The sequence below is a fragment of the Toxotes jaculatrix genome, chromosome 19, assembly GCF_017976425.1.
Source record: "Toxotes jaculatrix isolate fToxJac2 chromosome 19, fToxJac2.pri, whole genome shotgun sequence".
Lineage (NCBI taxonomy): Eukaryota > Metazoa > Chordata > Actinopteri > Toxotidae > Toxotes > Toxotes jaculatrix.
In genome coordinates, this window is record NC_054412.1 from 5,840,943 (window position 1) to 5,864,268 (window position 23,326).

Genomic DNA, 23,326 nt, shown 5'->3' on the forward strand with positions numbered 1-23,326 from the left:
ATGTCATAAAAAACGTCATAGTATAGTAAGGCGTCAAAATCGGACAAAAAAAGTCAAAATTTTTTTTGACCTCAAAATGTCATAAAAAACGTCATAGTATAGTATGGCGTTTTTTCGGGCAAAAAAAGTCAAAAAAATTGTTTTGACCTCAAAATGTCATAAAAAACGTCATAGTATAGTATGGCGTCAAAATCGGACAAAAAAAGTCAAAATTTTTTTTGACCTCAAAATGTCATAAAAAACGGCATAGTATAGTATGGCGTCTTTTTCGGGCAAAAAAATCAAAAATTTTTTTGACCTCAAAATGTCATAAAAAACGTCATAGTATAGTAAGGCGTCAAAATCGGACAAAAAAAGTAAAAAAATTTTTTGACCTCAAAATGTCATAAAAAAACGTCATAGTATAGTATGCCGTTTTTTTCGGGCAAAAAAAGTCAAAATTTTTTTTGACCTCAAAATGTCATAAAAAACGTCATAGTATAGTATGGCGTCAAAATCGGACAAAAAAATGTCATAAAAAACGTCATAGTATAGTATGGCGTCAAAATCGGACAAAAAAAGTCAACATTTTTTTTGACCTCAAAATGTCATAAAAAACATAGTATAGTAAGGCGTCAAAATCGGACAAAAAAAGTCAACATTTTTTTGACCTCAAAATGTCATAAAAAACGTCATTGTATAGTAGGGCGTCAAAATCGGACAAAAAAAGTCAAAAAAATTTTTTACCTCAAAATGTCATAAATCGTCATAGTATAGTAAGGCGTCAAAATCGGATGAAAAAAGTCAAAATTTTTTTTGGCCTCAAAATGTCATCAAAAATGGTCATAGTATAGTAAGGCGTCAAAATGTTATTTAATTTAATCAACAAAAGAATCATAAAAGCTGCTTGATAGCCGAAAGAGCCGTCTCTTTTTAGTGAGCCGACCAAAAGAGCCGGTTCTCTAAAAAGAGCCAAAATTCCCATCACTAATTCGAGTTCGTCGTTTCGCGTGGCATTTTGGGAAATAGAGGTCGTATGACGGCAGGCAGGAAGTCACAAATCAGACTCGTTAATTAATGTGTTTCAGGTCTGTTAACATTCCTCAGTCAACATTTCCAATGTGTTTAAGTTTTAATGGCACGTAGCGTGAGCAGGATAACCGACTTCTTTGCCTCTTGGACGGACTCAAACCAGAGCAACAATGGCTGGCGGTGAGTTTTACCGGTGACTGCATGCTAGCACCACAGGCTATCGGGTAGAGAGAGACAAACAAAACTGAGATAAATTTAAAGAGCAGCTAGCCGCTGTTTACATGTCATTTATAGTGGCTTTAAATTAACATGGTTACTGTGAAATATTTAGCAGTGTGGAGTAGCCTTCTACTTAAACATGAAAGGTAATGGTCGTTAGCTAACCACTTAATGTTACTGCTGTGTCTCCTCAGAAAATGTGAGTGTGGTTTTCAAGCTGTACTGCCTGACAGTGATGACACTGGTGGCAGCTACATACACAGTGGCACTGCGGTACACAAGGACCGTTTCCACGGGAGACCTGTACTTCTCCACAACTGCAGTGTGCCTCACCGAGGTCATTAAATTAATACTGAGTCTGGGGATGTTGGCAAAGTAAGTGTTCACCATTATTCTACGAACATGGGTAAAGGTTTTTACAGTCTCTCAGAATGCTTTACTAGAAGTAGTAGGGAGGGATGAATATGGGCTACAGTTTTCCATATGCATTTTGACATTTGTACACTATTATCAGTTCGGTTTCAGCCACTCTCAGATATCTGGGAATATTGCATCAGCAAAAAATAAAAGTTAAAGCAGCCTTATTAGTGCAAAAAAAGTGCGTAAGTGCATAAGTAGAAAAAAGTCAGTGGACCTAAGCTGCATCCTTGGTTCATGCATTGCAAGCACGTCAGATACTGTTTTCATATATATATCAAGCCCTATTTACATGAATCATTGGAAGTATCAATACTTCATCTTCTTAAGTCTGTTTTTATGTCTCCTCTCTCAGAGAAACGGGATGCCCCACCAGACTGAAGAACGCCATAGTGGAACATGTGTTCCTCAGCCCAAAAGAGCTGCTGAAGCTGAGCGTGCCCTCTGTAGTGTATGCAGTTCAAAATAACATGGCCTTTCTTGCCTTGAGTAACCTTGATGCGGCAGTTTATCAGGTAAGACTTTGATTCTTGTTTTTTGTGTTTGTTTGTTTTGTTTTGTTTCTTTGATGTTCAAGGCAGGATGCATTCTTAACATGGCTGGGTGTGTTCAACTTTGAGTGGTGTCTGTTGTTGCAGCTCTAATAAATACCACTGAGTCTTTTAGGACTGTTTTTTCCACTGTGAAAATGAAATGCTGTGGAGAATAATATATAATTTTACAGCTTATTTCAAATAAATTTCCTTCCAAGCGCGAAAGAGATTTATTTGAAATAAGCTAATTTTCCCAAATTGTGACGTTGATATCTGCACAAATATTGGACACAAACACACAATGCTCTGTCCTCCTTGCTTTTATAAATAGGCAAAAAAAAAAATAAATCAACAGTTCTTAGACCTGACTTGTGTTTTCCTGTTTAGGTGACCTATCAGTTGAAGATCCCATGCACAGCCTTGTGTACGGTCCTCATGCTGAACCGCTCTCTCAGCAGGCTGCAGTGGTTCTCTGTCTTCATGCTCTGCGGAGGTGTCACACTCGTACAGTGGAAGCCTGCAGAGGCCACTAAGGTCCAGGTAGGGGTGGGAAGTTAACATTTAAATATAAAAACCATCCTTGTGTCTGTAAATCATCATCCACATTATGTAACTATCACTATCATAAATACAGGTAACTTTTTATTACCTGTATTTCCTTCTCCTAGAGGTGGTATTAACCATCTGTCTGTTTCATGTCTTTTTTTTTCCCCCAGATTGAGCAAAACCCAGTGGTTGGCTTCATCGCCATTGCTATTGCTGTCCTTTGCTCTGGATTTGCAGGTAACTGGATTCTGTAACTTTTAACCTGACCTTAGCTACCAGTAAGTAAAACAAACACTTGCAGTAACTAACAAAACACTATGCCAAAGCATTCACCAGCCAAGTAAACACATGGTTCAAGATTCAAGATTCAAGAGCCTTTATTGTCATTATGCGAACATAACAAAATTTTTCAGAGACTCGGCTTTAAGGCACACATATAAATAACACAAATACTTAAGAACACTTAAGAAAATATGGTGTGCACTTCAGTATGAAACTGATACCAACTGATGTCTTTTCCTACCACAAGTTGCTAAAAGTGAACAGTGATTTTTATTTGCATTGCTGTTATCATGGAGGTGTCAGAGCTGTGCTTGTGTTTTTATCAAATCACAATTGTGAATATGTACTTGCACCTAACAGTTCTGTATCTATGTTCTGATTAAGGTGTGTACTTTGAGAAGGTGTTGAAGAGCTCAGACACATCTCTATGGGTGAGGAACATACAGATGTACCTGTCCGGCATCTTGGTCACGCTGATTGGTGTTTACATGACCGATGGTGAAAAGGTCCTGGAAAAAGGCTTCTTTTTCGGTTATACACCCTGGGTGTGCTTTGTAGTATGTAAGTACAACTAAACCAGTGGACGCTATCTTTTTAATACCTTTTTTCCCCCCACAATATTTCAGTTGACATTGCTTTCTCTGTGCCTTTAGTCCTGGCCAGTGTGGGGGGTCTGTACACGTCAGTGGTGGTGAAATACACAGACAACATCATGAAAGGCTTCTCTGCTGCAGCTGCCATTGTTCTCTCAACAGTGGCTTCTGTCATTTTGTTTGGACTACAGATTAGTAAGTTTGTTTCTCATAACCCTATTGCTGATATACTATACTTTTTATTGTCTTTTATGTTATCTGGCTCATAAAGTGAGTTTGTGTGTTTGCACAATTTGAAAGAAACAGAAAAAACATCTTTTTATATCAAAAAAAGTTAAAATAAATAAATGTTTACATATAAAATTATTTTTTAAAACTTATACCATTCCATAAACATTTTGTTTTAAATATGGAAATGTCTCATTTTGCTTCCCTCTCCTCTCCTCTCCTCTCCTCTTATGCAGCGATCACATTTGCCTCTGGCGCCAGCCTCGTGTGTGTTTCCATCTACCTATATGGACTTCCAAAGCAAGACACATCCAAGCTGAGCCGGCAAGGCACAGACAACGAATACAAACAGAAACTCATCACTGTGTGAGTCGCTGACCTGCAGCAGAGAAAGCTCTCTTGCTGGTGGACCAGGTGTGCTCTGGGGTTTTCTGGGGACGTAAAACAGCTCCTGCACTGGAGGGATTAGGGAGCCAATCTGGTCTTCTTTTTTTTTTTTTAAAGGAACACTCAGTTTGGGTGGCTGTGTTTAGTTCATCACAAAGATGACAGCTTTTGTTCCACTTTAATGTAATCCAGTCCACTTTCACCCACATGGGACTGCTGACAATACTATGAATTTCCAGACATTTTGAAGAAATCTTAATGTTTTTAATGGGGGGTGTTTTATTTTTTGTTCAATTAGTAATTAGTGTGTTTTAAACAGTACAGTATGAGTGTTTTATGTCTATGTCACACAGTGCTGATTCTGAAAGTGCCCAAATCACAGGAAAGCATACTTGAAAGAAGGAAGATGACAGATGGCACGTGTGAGTATGTTTATGTTATCTCTTGAGCATCTTGTACCTTTTGTATCGTATCTGTGAAGCATTTTGCTTTGGATTTTAAAGCTATTATTAAAACTGAACGGACATGTGTTTAACGTGACAGAATTTCTGAATTTTGCTTCAGAATACACGCAATTCTACCAATGTGCTTTCGACTGATGGTTCCATAGACCTCACCCTCAAACTGCGACTGTGTTTTCGGGAAATGGATTAAATGGAAGGAAAGTAACTGAGCACGTTTGCATTTACGAGTGCTTTACTGAAGTAACGTTTTGAGGTGCTTGTGCTTTACTTACTGCCATTTCCAGCCTAATTTTATATATTTATAATTTTATAAATTACTTTGCAGATTGAATAATGCAAAATTTAACTTCAGATATATTATCATGGGTAGTATGTAAAATTTACTGCATATAAAATAATAAAAATTAGCCCCACTTTTTCTAGCTGCAACATTAATGTACATACTAATTCAACAATCATTATAATCCATTAATATACATTATTTTTATTATGAGTACTCTTACTTTATGTACTTTTAATATATGTTTATTCTAATATATGTACTTTTAACCTACGTAAAATGTTGAATACGCAACTTTACTTGAGTAGAGGATCTGAATACATTTAATGTTCATTCAATTATCACTTTCATCAAACTGCCCACTAGCATTTAGACTGTACACAACAGTACATCAAGCGTGACTATAACAAGAGTTGAGTTATGCTACTCAGGTCTGGTTTTACATGTTTGTGCGTGTCATGTCCATGCCAACACACAAACCAAATGACTCACTGAACTTGTTTTGATGGACATCTGATCACAATCTGTGTATGTGGAAAATAACTGAGACAACAGCAGGAAAAGCAAATGCTTCTGTGGGAGTTCAATGAAGGAAGATAATTTAATTTTTTTGAAAGGCTCCTTATTTACAGTACAAATTAACTATAGCCATATTTGTAACACTGATTAAGTGGTTCCAAACTTTGGTGAGTTTCACATTTTATCTACCGGTATGATGCCGAGGATCCTCATCCCGTTGGCCAGGACTGAGCAGGATCTGCTGAACAGCCGTAATCTTGCCTGTTGGGATTCAGCAAATAGGATAACATTTAAGTATTAAAAAATATATATACATTTAATAATTGCAATTAAGAGCACTTTCATTTGTTGCAAACATTTCATGAACAGGCAATTACCGATGTTATCTGAACTTAGGGAGTAAAGTTCATTATCTGTGTTTAGGCTGTTTGTCCTGACTGGTTTGCAGAGATGCATTAAAAGGCAAACTTTTCTCTAGTATACATTGTGCTAAGTGACTAATTCTTTTATATTAAAAACGTGGTTTCCTTCAGAAAGTAGCATGGTTCTGTATCTGTTTGATGAAACTTTAAGGTGACTTTTCTGCAGCTGCCTGGTTTGAACTGCGTAACAACAAGCACCTGCATCATTTGATCAGAAAAGTTGGATTCATAAACAATAAAATGCACCAAATCTTAGTGTAATTCCCACAGACTGTTTTTTAGCAATGCAGACTCATGTGTAGCATTACCAGTAGCTAACGTAAGAAAATTTTAGTTAATATTGCATTGTAACTGACATTACTGAGTCATTTGGCTTGCTTGATTAATCTTCTATACCTGTACAGCAGTTCAGATTCTCTGTCATTAATCCTGTACTTTACACATGTGATCACAGTCCAGAAAAAGGTTACACGATAAATGCTGTGTAGAACACTTCAACAGAACTAGCGTTCAATTCATACAATAACAAAAAATACTTTCCTCAACTCTTGAACCCTTTTGCAGAGGACAGAAAAATGATCATTACAGTTTACTGCATGTAGTTTATGTCACTCTTATCACAAAAAGATCTGTTTGTGCTGGAGAAGAGTACTTTCTTCTAGTTATGTGCCAAAAAATAATCAGTGTCTGCTGATGGGAGCAACCACTGTGTTTGAAGATAGTACTGTTTACATATTACTTGAATATGTTTAGGGTGGTATGGATTTACTGACTGTGTAATGTTGGTACGGTATAGGTATGTACATAAAAGTGTTTTTCTTTCTACCTGCGCAACATCCTGTGGGCTTCCTTTCACCGGCAACTCTCTGTGTGCTGAGGCGATCAGGTGGCTGGAAAAGAGTGAAGAGGAAAAACATGAATACACCTGAGTACACAGTTCAATGACCACCTCTGTAAACAGTCCCTGTAATGTACCATGCTAACACTGAGCAGCCAGATCCCTCAGGACTAACATCCTGTTCCTTACCATAGCTTCAGTAAAAAGTTGACTAGGTGTTTGGGTTGCAGATCCTGGGCGGACTGGTATAAAACCTCATCATATCTGCAAACAAAGCAGTCGGATGAGGAGCAAACAGTGATACAACATTGGCACATTGTGAGGCTTTAATTGTTTCTTACAAGGAAGTCAAGGATGATGGGTTTTGAAAAGTATTTTGCTTACCGAAGGAGGTGCTGCAGGATCGAGATGCTTGTCTGCTCAAGTAGAAGGGACGGATCGAACGCCGCTGCCTCTATGCCCTCATTCCTCCGTATTAAACTGCAGTAACGGTATCACAGTTAAGATGTAAATTAGCTTTTTTTTTTTTTTTTTAACAAAGTTTACTTATTTCTAATAGCTTCACTTATTTCTATTTTATACCACTTTACACTTTTACTTGAGGCAGAGACTGTACTTTGTACTTGACTGCATTCATCTGGCAGCTATAGTTCATAATTATTTTACAGATTCAAATGTTACTAGCAAAACGTGATCAGTTTATAAAATATGAGGCATAGGTTCACAATTTTTCAAGTATGCACACTGAAGCAAGTTTTGCTCGAGTGTAATAAAAAATTAAAGAATATTTTTAGCTTGTGGTTGAGAATCTTAGTGCTTTTTCCATCGCTGAGATTGAAGATGGCATCTAAAAATTTTTTATGTGCTATAGCATGTCTTAGCACATGAAATGGAATTTGATAAAGAAATTAAAGCTGATAAACATCATCTCCAATAACAAAATTAACTACAATGTCATGCTGAAACTATTAGTAGGTTAATCAATTTTTGATCATCTATTAATAATTTAATCCATTTGTTAAGCAGAAACACCATGCCTTCTAACATCTCTAACTGTAAATTTAATAGATATCACCTTGGTCTCAAAAAGTTTTAGTTTTATAAACTAAATAATAAATCACTATTTAAAATAATGCACTACAAAAACTCCCACAACCAAATGCCAAAATGGCCAAGTTACAACAGAACTACAAGAATTCCCGTCATCATGTTTCATTGTTTTTAGCAGCTAGAGCATACAGACCTGCAGAGTCGAGCATGTGTGTACTGGAGGAAGACGCCTGTGTCTCCCTGAGCCTGCAGCATCCTGTCCCAGTCGAACTTATAGTCCGACAGCAGAGGACCTTTGAAGTCCTGAAACAAAGTAAGAAAACAGTAATGATAAACAGGTCGTTCTCTCTGTCATCATGTTGGACAGACTGAGTAATGAAACATGTTGTTGAATATTAGACCTTAGAGGTAAAGTGTAAAACTGTTGCAATAATTTACCTGAACTATTAGTGCACTGATTCCCACTTTCTCTGCTGTGTCCTCTGGGTTGTCTATTTCCTTTGTTGCTGTGGAAGGAGGGGGCATATTATTGCCACGGTGGATTCCTTCGTTATTTCCATCATGCATATTTGGCATTTTAAAGAGACTGGGATGGGCAATGTTAGGGATAACAAACTGGTTTTGCACACAGTTCTTCTATTGCTACTAATCCAAGCATGGCAATTAAAAAAACTCTGATACTGTTGCTGCTGTTTTTTGTACAAGGACACATGAAAATGGATTTTTGCCTCTGAGTCACGTGGGCTCTTTGTTTCCAAATTACCAAACAACTGCCTTAATGTGTGTGACAGACTTTACTTTTTGATTGGCTCATGTTTTCCAACATCCTGGCCCGAGCTTCGTCCAGCACGTCCTCCAGAAACACCACCTCACCCGTCCGGGTCTTCATGCCCTGCACCAGACCGAAGGTCACATGTTGACACCTGCAAACAGTAGATATATTCCTTACTCAAGTCAAAGCAGCAAAACAACCACAAAAATAGTCCATTACAAGTAAAAGTCCTGTTTTCTAAAAGTAAAAGTACTCAGATTTTTTAATCTTCAAACTAACTACAGCTGTCAGGTAAAAGTATAATGTCTTCCTCTGAAAAGCAGCAGAGTAAAAATATAAAGTAGCATAGAACAGATAGCTATATTACAGTAAATATACTTACACTTCACCACTGCCTGCACCACAGAGAGTCTTCACGAGCAGAATGAAGAACACTGTTTCTAATTAAAGCAGCTGTCTGCAGTGGGTGTGGTGCTGATTATGTAAAGTATTATTAAATCCAAGTGAATTCACTCCACATTCTTGGTTACTTGACTTACAATTATATAGACAGCGCAGACTCTTGTCTGTTGGCCTGTTTTCCTTTTATTTCAAACAGATACATATTTGACTTTAATTTTCTTCCCAAAAGTTAATTTCCAACAGTGTGATGAAAGATGAAAGACAGTTTACAAAACTATATTTTTAAAGTAAGAGAGTCAGAGCTTCTTAAACAACAAACAACTTCCATTACACCTGTCTTTGTTGCATGTGCGTTGTTTTTTTTGTTTGTTTTTGTTTTGTGTGGTAATCGTGGTAATAATCTTGTTACCTGTCAGCCCAAGAATGTCCCATAGCAAGGAGGATGTGGAACAACTGCTGGAAGTGATTCGCCTGACTTTTATCTGTCTTAAAAAGAAAAACAAATAAAGATGATACAGTGAGCTGAAAAAAAAAAAAGTTAGTAGCAGTAGTAATAGTTCAAGAGGAAAATATGAATCAAGAGTGACACTAAATGCTAGTCATGAAGGTTGAGTATGTAACAGGGTCGGCACGCAGAGCGTGCTTGAAAAAAGAAAACGACAATGCTGAAGATAACTGACCATCTAATTCCCTACTCAACACTTACAACTGCGATGAAATGTGTCTTTTTCTTGTGTAAAAACTATTGTACAAATGTATTTGGAGTTTCTATGAAGTTACCCCATCTTATTAAAGGACAGCGATGAACAGTTGAAAAAGTAAATGCAGAGAGCTGGAGTGCATCAGTGTCCTTACCACATAAATCATCTCATCAAAGTGGTACTTCTGTTTTCGGTCAACGGCTGCAGCAAGATCTCTGAAATGGAGAAAATGCACAATAGGCTAATATTGTCGGGGTCACTTCCAAAAGGGCAGATGCACCTACTTGTGTGTATGTTTAACTGCTATCAAATTGTTTCTTTCCTCAAAATGTCAATGGCATTACATAAACATGGTTCAATAATTTTTTCCAGGGCCTGAACAAATTATACAAAATTCCACATTTTGTTGTGAATTTTAATTGATGGTTCCTACTAGTACCGACCTGGTGATGTACAACGTTGTGCCGTCGCTGCGGAGTATTGTACAGACGCTGCTCATGTCTCCATCGGGGGAAAGATCCACTACACCAGTTCCCTTCCTGTCAAAACAACAACTTTCTTGAAATCCAGTCCATGTAGCCTCAGGTTTGGGTGTTGGGTGGCAATTTATTTTCTAAAATCAAAAAATGTAAATAACCTTCACAGTCTGCTAAAACCTCCATATTCTTTATGCCTTGGTAGGAAAACTGTAAAGTGGGTGCATCTGACAGATCTGCTGGTCTCTTAACACATGTATACTTGGTGTCTGTCACACCAGTGACTGATCAAAACCCATCACGTACTGTCACATACTCAGAGGTTTTCAACAGGCCTTGGCTCTGCAGCTGCTGCACCACTTTCTGGGCTTGATCTTGGTGATAGGACTCCCCGGAGTAAATATCAAAGTGGACCCCTAACCGCTGGAAGGATCAGATTTCAGTCAGTGAAATGTTAAGACTTAAGGGATATTTTCATTTCTCACATCAAATTTGTATTTTAGAGATTTAAGTTTTGACCATGATGTCTGTTTACTCTGCTGTGCAGCTGGTCATACCTTGTAAATGTGCTGATACTCATTCACTGTGATCTCTCTGAACTGTTGCCATAACGACACAGCCTGGCTCTCATGCTGCTCCAGCTGTCTAAAGAAGTCTCTGGCAGCCTGCTTCATATCCTCATTGTGCTCTGCTTCCTTGTTCACTTGAACATACACCTGCAAGACACAAACATATGAATTATGCAGAAAACATAGCCATGGTGATGTTGCATGTCCTGGTAGGAGAGCCTGTTTACAGCATTTAGACCATGCAACACTAAATTTAACGACCCCATGTTTGTCTTTATACAAACACGCAGACTCACCTCAAACAAATGCTGTAAGGGATTCTGTTTTAATTTCTCCTGACATCCAAACTGGTCAAACCCAGCTCCAAGCAAACCTGAAATCCAAGAGGGAAAACTAGTAATTGGGACATTATGAGACTGGAGGACACCTGTTGAGTATTTTGCACATTATTTACTCACCAAACTGCAAACCCCAGTCTCCAAGGTAGTTCATTCGAATAACGTTGTTTCCGAGGGACTGCTTGAGGTTGGCAATGAAGTTACCTGGAGATGGATTTTATGTCTTTACTATCAATTCAGAATGAGTTTCCAGCATAGCAGTGCAACAGGATGTTTTACATTATTTTTAGTTTTATCTGATTTCTTAATTTTTGATTTATTTATTTATTTTTATTACAATCAAGAAATAAATAAATACCAGTTGAGAAACAAACTTGTCACTTCTCTCTGGGGGCCTAACTAGAGGATGTTAGGCTGTTTCAAAACATTTCTTTGGCATTCCTGAGCTAATACTGGCAGATGTGTTGACCTGCCTCATTTACTCATCAGGCTCTAATTCAAAGTGCAATTTTTATTTCTGTTTCTGAATAAATTAACTTTAGGCTAAACTCACCAATAATTGTAGACCGTAAGTGTCCAGCATGGAATTTTTTGGCGATGTTTGGAGAGCTGTAACACACAAACACATTATCTCTGTCTGGTCAAATATCTCTAAGGTGAAGACATATGAAGCTTTAAAGAAAAAAAATACACGACACACAAACATACCTGTATTCTACTAATGTTGTTCCTTTCTTGAGTGTATTAAAAAGTTCACTGTTTAGCCCAAATTTCTCATCCTCCTGCTTTCCAAATGGCTCCAGCATTTTCTAAAACAGATAAAGCAGAAAGATTATAATAACAACAGAGAAAGATTTTCTTTTTAAGCACTGCGAAAATGTACTCTCACAAACCTGTACAAGAAGCTTGCGATTAACTGTAAAGTTGATCATTCCACGATCAACAAACATGTCTTCCACCACACTGTCCTGCTTCAACTGAAAAATAAAACATGAATTATAAATTAAGAGCAGTGCTTTCTCTAATCGGTTACTTTTTATGAGCCAAGAATGTGAAAACACACTGCATAACCAAAAGGTATCACCAATGTGTTAACTTGTCCATTTTCCCTGTTTATCTAATTGTAAATAGATTTATTTTATTTTTAAATGTGGGTCAAATCTGTTTGGTCTAAAAACTGCTGGACAAAAGTCTGTTGTTGCCTTTATCTACAGTTCCTACATGGTCTATCTCACCTGAGAGGCTAGGTCTTCTGCCTGTAGCTGAATGTCCCCACTGGACGGCAACATCCCGCTGGTTCGTAACGTGCTGACTGACAGTTTGAAGTCAGCAGTCTTCCTAAGGAGTACAAAATCAGGGAGCTTTAACAAACTGGTGAGAGGACAAACACCAGTGGAGCATCTGGCTCAAACAGACTGGCAATAGGTTTAACGTGAGCAACACAAACATACTTAACTGTTTCTTAAAAACTGGAACTGCTGACAAAGCTGGTATGAAGGCATCCTCAGACTGCTGCAGCGTCCTGCCCAGCTGGACAATAAAACACACACAGATAAAAAAAAATTAGAGACAGTTTAACGACTCTCTTCTTTCGACTTGCTCCAGGGTCAAGGCTTGTTAGCATTAGCACCACAGTCTCGTTTCATTCTCAGGACTTTCCGCTTCATTACCTTCGCTGCAATTCTTCTTCTGAAGAAACAAGCCATGCTTCATAAAAGTGCAAAAGTGCAATATAATGATAAACTTTACGCAAAATTAGACAAATCCACACTGATTCGTTCACATTGACGCTGCTAACATGCTTCCTTGTTAGCCACACCACTTCCGTATAGCTTGTCCAATCACAGGCGTCTTTACCGACAACGTCATTTCCTAGTAAAAAGGTTGGTTTGGTTATGTTCACCGCCTCTCCCGACGGCAACAATTCTTTTTTGGACATTAAATCTGTCTACGAGATTAACTATAGCTAATAGTTTATGCATCAATGATCCATTTTCAGTTTTTATATTTCAAATAAGAACTTTTAGTGCTTTTTATATTTGTCCGGGAAGTTTGCACTGTCTGAAAGAGGTCTTGTAGAAAACTGCAGCCTGAACCTAGAGTTTATTCTTGTGACCAGGACTGTAAATATAATGTTTACAAGATCCCTTCAAAATATGGTGTCATGGCTCCTCAAATGTCATCTAAAATTAAAAAACCATGACAAACATTAGTGTAAACACTTTATTTGTTCACTTTTCTTGAATCAAAGCCCCTTGATACCTACAGCAAATAAAGTCATGAAATTTTGGTACAATGATCAAAAGTCAAGCAAAAAAAATTGAAAAAGTACAGTGTATACAAATGTAATAGCAGTAATTACCAGTACAGTTTAAAACAATGTTAAAAAAAAAAAAAAAAAAAAAAGAAGACGCCTGTCTCTGGAGTGCAGTCTGAAGGTGGCCTTGGTTTCCCCACTCCTCAAAGTCCAAATCCCTTTTTCAAAACGTACATATAGAGAAGCTGCACAACTAACATCTTCTCTGTGATATAACTAAATCCGACAGAGAAATAAAATCAAATCAAAAGGCCAAGTGTATGGTTGGCAGTCAGACTTTTATGAAGGCATCAGAATAAAGCCAAATAAATATTGACACGGCAGATAAGAGGCCACTGGTAGAGTCACAGAAAATCCTCGGACACGTTGGCAGCAGGAAGCCCTCCTAACTCTGATAGACACAGCAAACGTGGATGCCACTAACTGATGCCTGAGGCAGTAAGTCCACATAGAGGCGATATGGCACAGCTAGGAGAAAAGTCCAACTAGACCCACTTAGTCCCTGGAGTAGCTCGCAGCAAATGGTATTCCCCAATATCCAATGTTGAGACTCAGGAAACATCTGTGGAGGGAAACATGGAAAGAATATTTACGGCATTAACATCCGTAACACATTTCACGTCAGGAGGCTTTAGTCACTATGACTTGTACAGGAGTGTAGGCGTTGGTCCTCTGTTGATTAGGAGAAACCTATAGTCTTTAGTATATAATGCCCTTCTACAGAAGTATCTGTAGGACCCCGCCTTTTGCCCACTGTCAGCTGAGACTGGCTCCAGTCCACATGCAACTTTCTAAGGATAAGCCGTAAAGCTAATGGGTTGATGTCTCAGTCTCTACTAAGGTACACAAGAGGGTTAAGAATTCTGTGAATGTTGGATTACTAGGATTTATGCAGTGGAGGGGGATAATGCTGATTTTCTAACTGACTGAACCCTATGTGAGATGCTAACTCTAGTATATGCTTTTCATTAAAGTCGACCTGAAGCAGCAGCTTTTCTTTGGTTAGACAAGCTAGCATAAGCTGACTGCGGGGCACAGTGACAATGACTGGGGACAGTGAACACACTGTATTCTTATAACAAACTACAGATATATAGTGTTTTTGCAATTAATTAAAAATGTCATAAATTCTGTTAAGTTCCTGATCACTAAAAAGACAAACATGCAGAGGCAAGCTTTGTAGAGACCAGGCATCAAGTGTCTGACAACAATAAAGATACTCACAGCTTGCAGGCTGTTCTCCGAACCTTCGCATGAGTTGGTCATGTGTGAACTTGACAAATGCATCATATTGCTCTGTTGGAAGAGAAATTTATTGGCACTCAATGTGGATTACTCTTTATAAAATTAGTGTTTTCTAAACTATGTTTAATAAAAAAAAATCCTACCTGCAAGCTTTGTTGTCAATATCTCATCGTACTCTTCACGGATTTTGTCCTCTCGTTCTTTCAGTAGTCTTTCACAGATCATTCCAACCTGTCTGAGGGAAAATAAAGGCTGCTCTTTTCTGGTAGGAGACGAGGCACCTGAGGACGTACCTGTTAGGAGAGTCAATATCCCACTGTCAGTGACTTAAAACACTGCAAAGCACAGCAGCTTTGTCAGTTTCATTTGACAACAAATTACTTTTAATATCCCTCTACTTTAATACCAACCAGGTATGGAAGAATGTTTACAGATGTTTTGTACCATCTCAAAAGGCCTTTATGTGCTTACAAAATTCAGTTGAATATAAGGAAAGGCAGATGTTCTACTTGAACCTTAGCCTAATGTCGTCCTCTTCATTGTGCATTCTGTAAAGTCAAGTAAATTTTATTTATACAGTCTAATATCACAGATCTGCCTGCACCACTCTTATAATCATTACAGCTTACTACACCCACTGTGGAAAATTCCCCAGAATGCCTGGATGTATTAACACAGTTTTACTCTTTCACAAAGTTGGGTTACTAAAAAAACTCCACAATAAAAGAAAGTGGAAGGACAAAGGAGGTTTAATATGTCTACTGTTCCTCCTCTGTGGGGGCCTGAACAAAGCTCTGGGATTTTCCAAGGCTGAATGCTATTCAAAAGTAAGAAAAAGAATCCCAACTTGTTGATGTCAAAGTGGAGTTGCTAGTTACTAGATATGCAGAATCAAACCATTCTCCAAGACAAAATGGCTGGCAAGCAAGCAATGTCAGACTGAATAACAAACTTTTGAAAAATGGCCATTCAGTCTGAATATCCAACTTGTAACCATGTGCAACAGTCAACTTTTAACAGCCATGTTGTCATCGCAACCAATAACTAAACCCATCCATCCCAATATGCTTGTGATTTGGTGAGCTTATCTGTGAAATTACTGTTATATAACAGAGTTAGCACTACCCTTAAAATTATTAACTCAAATAGAAGGTTGATGGATATGTAAAAACATCTTCATTAAGATGGGGCACTTGTAGCTACCTGGAAGGGCAGATCCACTGTGAATATTCTGCAGGTCCAGAGGACAGCAGCCATCTGCCTGCTGGAAAGCGCTGTCCAGGTGTCGTCGTTTCTGCAGCCGCTTGTATTCTTGTTTGATGTTGTGTAGAATTTGCTCTGAAACAAAGAAAAGCATTTGGTCCATTATATGGCCAACATCTTCACATAAAGATGTGACACTTGTGTGAAGACAAAGCTACTACACAACTCACAGACTTGATAATTTTATGTGTGCTTATACAGCATAAGTTACGCCATTTAAACAAATGCTGTGTGTCCAATTCAGTGACCAACAAACACTACAAGCATCATGGCATCCACCCATCAATTACACAACAGCAACACAAAACAGAGAAAAAGGTTTCCTGTTATTATAGCACTGTACTTCCCCAAATCACTATACACTTATAAGTAAAGTCAAAATGTAATCGTAAAAGATACCACAGCGTTAGCCGAATTTACAACTTAGCAATAAATATTCACATAACATCGTTTCTAACACATATGTACAGAAAAATAGCAATAACGCCACCAGCTCTCATTAACTCAAGAAATTACGTATGGAGTTTTGTTCGAGCCACACGAAATACCGGTACACACTGGGGAGATGCTAACGCTAAGCTGCGACTTAAACGTAATCCAAAATAAAATTGGGAAGGGATTAAACATGCTTTGCTGGATATTAAACGGACACATTGGTTTAAGAGTGCAATACCTGTGGTGAGTTTAGACGACACTTCCCCGAAAGGTGAAGGCTCCATACGTAGATACTTCTGTGGTGAAGAGACCGGAGACATGACCGCAGCGCACCTCCTCCTTTTAGGAGAAGCCGGGCTCATAAGCGGATCAAAGTCAAGAGTCCTTTTCAGAGTAGCCCCGCAAGCCATTGCGCTTAAGTTTGTTTTAAGAATTTGAAACAGAAATCCTCAAATTCCCTCTTGCCTGGGAAAGTCACTGGGCCCCGGTCTGTGCTGCTATTGCTAGCTAACGTTAGCTAGGTAGGACCGCAGCAGCGATTCCGGGGTGTAGACAAATACGCACTTCTTTCGTCTCTCGTTGTCTTGTGCTGGCAAATCTCTCCGAGTTTAAGTCGGCCGCTATATCATGAACCAAAATAGATAAAATTATTTAAGTTGTATATTGTATAAAATCAGATGATTTCAGATTTTCCTCAACTACTTCACAGTGCCTGCCGCAACAGCTCAGACTACCCCGTTTTGTTTCGTCGGTTATGAGCATGCGCGAGAAAACGATCTCTTGCTGGTACTTGTAGTTTTTATTTCCTGTCGCGTCCGTCATTTTATACGCTTGAATACTACATTTCCCGAAAACCCAGAAGAAGTCATTTTTTCAAATTTGTTTTGTTTGGAAACAAAACCCCCCAAAACAACGGCGAAGTTTCACTTTTACTCAAAACTTAAAAATCGAACAGAGGCGTTTGTTACGTATTTATAAAAACACTCTGTTATATTTACAGTTAGCTTTTCTAAAACCAGTTACACTTTATACAAGCGTTAACACAGCTTATGAGGATTGAGTTATGAGGAAATACTGAATTACGATCTTAGGTCGGCCTTTCTAATTTGATTCATGTCCATATGCAATACAGTTAATTGGATACCTTTGGCTAAAATGCCACCACAAGAATGTCTTCTCCGCAGTAATGTTATTTATGACACAATCGGCTACTCACTGTAAACTCATATTCTTGAATTTAGGCATATTTTTGGTTCCGAAAATATAATGCTGCCTGAGAATGAACTCATTTGAAATAAAAGCTTAGACTGTGTGTAGATCTGTAAAATAAATACCCAACTTATCTGTGGATCATGTTCAGATTTTTAAAAGAAATTAATTGAGTTGGACAAAAAATAAATAGTTATGCAATTGAGGTACAATTAAGTATAAAATATGATGGTTAAGTACTGATCAAAACAAATGACTTAACAGACATGTACTTGGACTTTTTGAAGATCAGCTTGCAAAACTCTCAGTGTGGCTTCTTTTTCTTTGAAACGCCCCATCCACCCCCCTGCACACACACCCAAAAGTCTGAGAAATTTCCCTTAAACAGTACCACTTCCTCAACCACCGCTGTACACACAAGTCTTTTAAACTGTACAAAACGGGAGGAGGCTTGGTAGCTTTAATGGTGAACACTTGTTCTTGAGCCAAAAATGGAAAACATTTTATACCCATGATAATATAATGCTTCACTAAACTGTATGTTATTGTGTCGCTATTCTCCAGTTTCAAGCTGGAAGGCTGACCAAACCTATGGGACAATATGAATAAATTAAAGCAACATAATGGTGGTACACTTAGAGGTGTAAGAGGTATAGAAAATATCTTGGTATCAATTACCATAAACAAAATGTTGGAAAATGATGAAAAATTTCCTAAGAATCAAGTTCATGTCTTCAAGTTGGTTGTTTGGTTTTACCAACAGTCCAAAACCAAAAGATCAGAAGTTTACATCACATAAAACAAAGAAAAGCACCAAATGCTCAGGACTGAGAAATTGACCTGGGCAATGTTTGGTAATTTTTGCTTGAAAAATTAATTAACAAAAAAACAGTTACTGATTAATTTACTGTCAACTGACTAATTGATTAATCAACTAATTATATCAGCTCCAGTCTCAACCGATTATTTATTTAGGTGCTGTTTTCAGCCCTAATTGCAGCCTTTCACACAAGGAAGAGTAAACCCGCCTTGTGGCTCTCTGTTCATTTGAGTATTTGGTAGATAAATGAATGAAATCCTGTTGACATCTGTGTGAGCAGATGTTGCAGTTTTCCGATCCCTCTAGGCCAAGAGATGAAAAGAGCAGAGCAGATGTCGCTATCAGAGGATGCCGAGGCAGCAGTTTACTTTCAACTTTGTCACTTTCGGGGTTACAACAAGTAATACTAACAAAGCTAAACTCCATGTGTAGAGATGCCCTCTGTGATAAGAAAGGCTGTGATTATTGACAGTGTTAGATCTTCCACAAGGGGGCACCAAAACATAATTTTTGGCCTTTGGGCTCCCATCAGCTCAGGGTTTGGCTCCTTCTCGCTGTATCTGTTCTGCTTGAATCAATGACTGATGGATGAGGATAAGCAAAATGTGCCGTGCCCCCGTGTTTCCCATCATCGAATAATCATTCAAATAACTGCAGGCGAAATGACAACCAGCTGCAACTTTATTCAAAAGTTTGAAAACAGCAATACTAAAAACACTTGACTGATTGTGATTTTTAAGTCATAGATTCCTCATTATGCCACCACTGTACAGAAGCCACTTGACAGATGACATTTTGATCTTCAATACTCAATAATACAAGAGGCAGCAAAGCATACTGATAAACAGCTGTCCGGATAACTTTACACCAAGATAAATGTCTACAGAACAATTGTGCTGTGAGATTTCTAGATTAAAAGTACTACATCACCTATTAGAAAAATCACATCTTCGCAAATTCTTTTGTAAGGTCAGTTGTCGATTCTCCACACAATGCAAACATACAAACTTCCATTCAGGTTACCAGCTATTGAAAAGATCCTTGTGTCTTTGTTTAGATAAGTAAAATTAACAGCAGACATATTTTTTTATTTAGAATTACGCCAAAAGTACTTCACTAGGCCTGTGCATGGGTTGATTTTGTTTTCCTGAAATGATGCCCCGCTGCAACAGTAGCACTAAAACAACTCACTGCAATGAGCAAAAGGCTTGGGGTTTGGAAATATATCACCAAGTCACAAGATATCACACACATACAAGGTTGAATCCAGTAAAATCACACATTTGATGAAAGCAGCTATAGTCAGAAACCACTCCAGGTTGTCACAGTAGTGACCAGCACACTGTGTCCAAATTCAGTTTTAATGAATGTGTTCAAGCCTTGGCCAAAAGCTTGCTGTTGTTGTGTTGGCTGTAGAGCTGAACAAGTTGATCTGAACACTTTATTTTGCGAGAAAACACTGTACAGTTGTTAGTTATACATTTGAACAAAGACAAGTTACTCTAAAGTTCTAACAGCTAGCGAGTAAAGGAAATGGACGACAGGGACGATCGTCACTCTGCCACAGAAAATGCCATTTCAGATTTAACATACTCACAAGCTGTGAATTCATTTACCTCCATCTCATTGGAGTTTATTTTGTGATGGTGATAAATATGTTTGGTTTTTTGTTTTGTTTTTTGTTTTTTTTTTTTAACTTGAATCACCTCTCATTTCTCAAAATCTCTTCATACATTTGCCACTCACTGAGTGTTGACAGAATAAGTACAAAAGTGACATGTTAAATGACAATTTTGGAAACAATCAGAGTCATTTGAGCTTTTTTTTTCCATTATTTGCTTATAGAAATGTCTATACGCAACATGTACATTAAGCCTGTAGAAAGTCAAGGCGCAAGGACTTATATTTATGGTGCAAGAAACATGTTGAAGTCTAAATGACACAGTAAAACATCTCTAATTAAAAATGTCAGTAGCCCCTTATCCCATAAATGAAGATATATTGTTTTCAAAACCTGAATTCACGGTACAAAAATATAATATGCCTTCACTAATTGGATATCATGAAGTCTATGGTAAACAGCAGACTTAGGATAGTCTTTGATAATCCTTTCAAATCGTGAGTCCTTTCAATGACCTTGCAATACCATTTGGCACTTTGGCACACAATGTACTCACACGCAAACATAAAATAATGCAACCACTAAAGCGTCTATGTGAGGATGTAAGTCAATACTTTCAGGAGAGGATTTTTTTTTCTAACTTCTGCTTTGTTGTGTTGAATAGCATTGTTTGGGGAGGATGACATTTACAGTTTTCCCTGTGATGGCCAATTAGACAGCTTCTGCAGAAGTTTCAGTTGACACAGACATTGTTACTTTGGCTATTTTCACAGTGGTCTTCACGCAGCTCTCCGCAGCCCTGTTGGCAGAAATGTTGGCATTTCTGTTCTGGCAGTCTGACTCGAGGCTATTGTCCAGCTGCTGGGCACTGCCCCTGCAGGCGTGGCAGGAGCTGAGGAAGGCATGCCGCAGGTCCTTGCTCCTCAAGGCGTAAATGATTGGGTTGACAGTGGAGTTGAGCAGACAGAGCATGCTGCAGAATGCAAATACTGTTTTGATGTCATCATCCATCCGCCAGAAGAGGTCATAGACCATGATGGCGAGCAATGGGCCCCAGCAGATGACCAGCACCACAAGGATAAGCACCAGGGTCTTAGCCAGACGGATGTCCATGCGTGCCTGCTCAGGGCGTGTGGTCTGCACTTTAGTCCCATCTGCTGAGTAAACAACGAGGCTCTTCTGGGAGGCCCGGCTCAGCATGCGCACAGCATGGTGGTGTGCTTTCCACAGGATGTATATGTAGGCGTAGATGATGAAAAGAACCAGCACACTTGTTACACCGATCCAGAACATTAAGTAGTTCTCATCAATTAGAGGGAATATGTCTGAGCAAACAGAATTGAGACGTTTACAGTTCCAGCCCAGCAGAGGTAGCACTGCGATGATGATGGAGATGGTCCACATCATACAAAAGGCTATGACAGCCTTGGTCCGTGTCACAATGCGCCTGTAGGCAAGAGGTCGGTGTATGGAGATGTAGCGGTCAATAGCCGTGAGGAAAAGGCTCCCAACAGATGCTGTGAACGATGCCGTGACTCCACCCAGCTTGAAGAGAAAAACATTGGGGCTGTCCTTCCTGTGGAAAACATGGAAGTCCAGAAAGCTGTAGACAAAGATGACACTGCCCAGCAGGTCAGCCACAGCCAGACTGCCAATGAAGTGGTAGGACGGCCGGCATCGGAGGGTGCGGGACTGCAGGATGACGCAGAGCACCACCAGGTTCTCCAGCACCGTGAAGGTACCCAGAGTGAGAGACATCACAGCCACAGCCAGCTGCTGGCTGGGAGTGAGGATCATGAAACACTCCATGTCCATAAAGTTCTCCCCACATTGTATATTGTCAGTCTCATCTCTGAATGTGCTCCTGTTGCCAAACAAGTCTGTGGCATTGGTGGGGTAGAAGGGGATGCCCTTGAGGATGAGCTCCTCGTCTGCAGGTACTTTGTCTGGGAAGGAGTTGCTGCGGAAAGCAGATAAGGGCTTCTGCAGAGACAAGCTGCCCTTGAAGTCTACATCACTGATGGGGTCGTCATAGTTAGCATCATTGGAGCCCAGATACTGTAAACCAGATGTAATAGTCCGGAAGGTGGTGTCCGCCACACCATCCAGCACAGATTTCATGGCTGTGTCTGAAGGTAATACTGCAGTGTAAGACACCGGGACAACCTACAAATTGATGAAAGATATTTCAGACATTTCTTTGAATTTGAAAAACCAAAAAGAAAAAGAAAAAAAAAAGAATCTCATGCATATAATCACTGGACATTTTCTAGTATATTTGCATCAGTGTACAATTTCAGTCGATTCCTCTGATGTAAAAATGCCTTTATACAAATATTTCATTGCAATTTTTTTAGAAACGCACATTTCTTTTATAGTTTGTACAATTTCAGATTTTTTTCCCACCCATTTTACTGTTCCTGGATTGGACATCAACCATATCTGCTCTTTGAGAGCCGGTGTACTTATAAATACTGTATTATGCACCCACTGCTTATCAGCACACATGAAATGATTCATCACTGAGCTTTTACTTTTCAAAAAAAGGAAACCTACACAAAAAAACAAGAAGTATGAGGCTGAAAAATAATAATAATAATACCTCTTTTTTTCTATGAGGATTAGAACCAAAAGACAAATGGTAAACAGACAAAACAATGCAATTCCTCTACACCTGTATAGACTGGAACACCGTTGCAAAATGAGCCGACAAGCCCACACTTCCTCTGTGCAAAACAATACATGCATTCTCAAATTTGGATGGTCTCATTTATTGCAACAGTAAAGAGACAGGTTATAGTGGGAAAGCTGCTACTTCATCATTTAGATATATGAAGAATTTGTAAAGTTATTTTAATATTTGGCCAATGAGAAAGTCTGATCTTCTATGTAGGAGCGTAGATTTATCGCAAGAAGCACAAATCCATTCAGGAATCCGCACATTTAAAAAAAAGGAGACAGCACTGACACTTTCATGCGGGAATAAACAACACAAAGCGTTTAAAGTACCAGCGTAAGCGGGAGAGCAATATTAAAAGCCTCAAAGAAATGTTTTAAGGAGAAAAAGTGCTTCTTTACCTTACATAATTTTTCCAAGTGCGCAGAATCGCCCTTTATCACCGCGCGTTAATCCAAGTCAGAAGCGCATCATCCAACCAACACAGATCTTACATAAAAGAAGAGACAACCAGCGTGCATGTGTTAAAATGAAACCACCATCACTATCATAATTATTTGTTTCTTTTTCAGATTCTCTATATAACGTAAGTTTTTCAGATGTCTGGAGAAGTATCTTCGCTCTTGGAGCGCGCTCCTGCTCTGTGGATACAGGTTGCTTCCGCTGCTGCTGGCTCCAGCGTCTCTCCAGCC

At 38.8% G+C, this 23,326-nt stretch overlaps 4 protein-coding genes across 8 annotated transcripts; 1 reads left to right on the forward strand and 3 right to left on the reverse strand.

The window, feature by feature from the left end:
* Positions 1 to 997: 997 nt before the first annotated feature.
* Positions 998 to 5,117, forward strand: slc35a1 (solute carrier family 35 member A1). 3 transcript variants are annotated; one of them, XM_041063780.1, is made up of 10 exons: positions 998 to 1,191; positions 1,425 to 1,605; positions 2,003 to 2,162; positions 2,568 to 2,720; positions 2,897 to 2,963; positions 3,393 to 3,569; positions 3,662 to 3,796; positions 4,066 to 4,195; positions 4,570 to 4,638; positions 4,781 to 5,117. In XM_041063780.1, the coding sequence occupies exons 1-9, from the start codon at positions 1,182 to 1,184 to the stop codon at positions 4,610 to 4,612; spliced, it is 1,056 nt and encodes a 351-aa protein (XP_040919714.1). In that variant the 5' UTR covers positions 998 to 1,181; the 3' UTR covers positions 4,613 to 4,638; positions 4,781 to 5,117. The 3 variants fall into 3 exon arrangements, with proteins under 3 accessions (XP_040919714.1, XP_040919713.1, XP_040919715.1); XM_041063779.1 differs by lacking the exon at positions 4,781 to 5,117 and having other exon boundaries at positions 4,570 to 4,756; XM_041063781.1 differs by lacking the exon at positions 4,781 to 5,117 and having other exon boundaries at positions 4,066 to 4,756.
* Positions 4,314 to 12,856, reverse strand: rars2 (arginyl-tRNA synthetase 2, mitochondrial). 2 transcript variants are annotated; one of them, XM_041063776.1, is made up of 20 exons: positions 12,718 to 12,856; positions 12,504 to 12,577; positions 12,283 to 12,385; positions 11,941 to 12,024; positions 11,756 to 11,856; positions 11,601 to 11,656; positions 11,168 to 11,251; positions 11,006 to 11,082; positions 10,698 to 10,856; positions 10,457 to 10,563; positions 10,108 to 10,203; positions 9,819 to 9,879; positions 9,373 to 9,449; positions 8,588 to 8,712; positions 8,228 to 8,295; positions 7,983 to 8,092; positions 7,124 to 7,219; positions 6,929 to 7,003; positions 6,728 to 6,791; positions 4,314 to 5,740 (listed from the first exon to the last, which is right to left on the reverse strand). In XM_041063776.1, the coding sequence occupies exons 1-20, from the start codon at positions 12,751 to 12,753 to the stop codon at positions 5,654 to 5,656; spliced, it is 1,740 nt and encodes a 579-aa protein (XP_040919710.1). In that variant the 5' UTR covers positions 12,754 to 12,856; the 3' UTR covers positions 4,314 to 5,653. The 2 variants fall into 2 exon arrangements, with proteins under 2 accessions (XP_040919710.1, XP_040919711.1); XM_041063777.1 differs by lacking the exon at positions 12,718 to 12,856 and having other exon boundaries at positions 12,499 to 12,566.
* On the reverse strand, positions 12,625 to 23,326 carry cnr1 (cannabinoid receptor 1). Of its 2 annotated transcripts, XR_005896428.1 has the most exons (3): positions 23,036 to 23,326; positions 20,351 to 22,123; positions 12,625 to 12,635 (listed from the first exon to the last, which is right to left on the reverse strand). XR_005896428.1 is itself a non-coding variant. In XM_041063778.1 (2 exons), exon 2 carries the CDS (start codon positions 22,076 to 22,078, stop codon positions 20,669 to 20,671), a length of 1,410 nt encoding a protein of 469 aa, XP_040919712.1. In that variant the 5' UTR covers positions 22,079 to 22,123; positions 23,036 to 23,326; the 3' UTR covers positions 19,000 to 20,668. The 2 variants fall into 2 exon arrangements, 1 of the variants encoding a protein (XP_040919712.1); XM_041063778.1 differs by lacking the exon at positions 12,625 to 12,635 and having other exon boundaries at positions 19,000 to 22,123.
* akirin2 (akirin 2) lies at positions 13,257 to 17,051 on the reverse strand. The gene is made up of 5 exons (XM_041063783.1): positions 16,546 to 17,051; positions 15,813 to 15,947; positions 14,753 to 14,902; positions 14,589 to 14,660; positions 13,257 to 13,926 (listed from the first exon to the last, which is right to left on the reverse strand). The coding sequence occupies exons 1-5, from the start codon at positions 16,715 to 16,717 to the stop codon at positions 13,916 to 13,918; spliced, it is 540 nt and encodes a 179-aa protein (XP_040919717.1). The 5' UTR covers positions 16,718 to 17,051; the 3' UTR covers positions 13,257 to 13,915.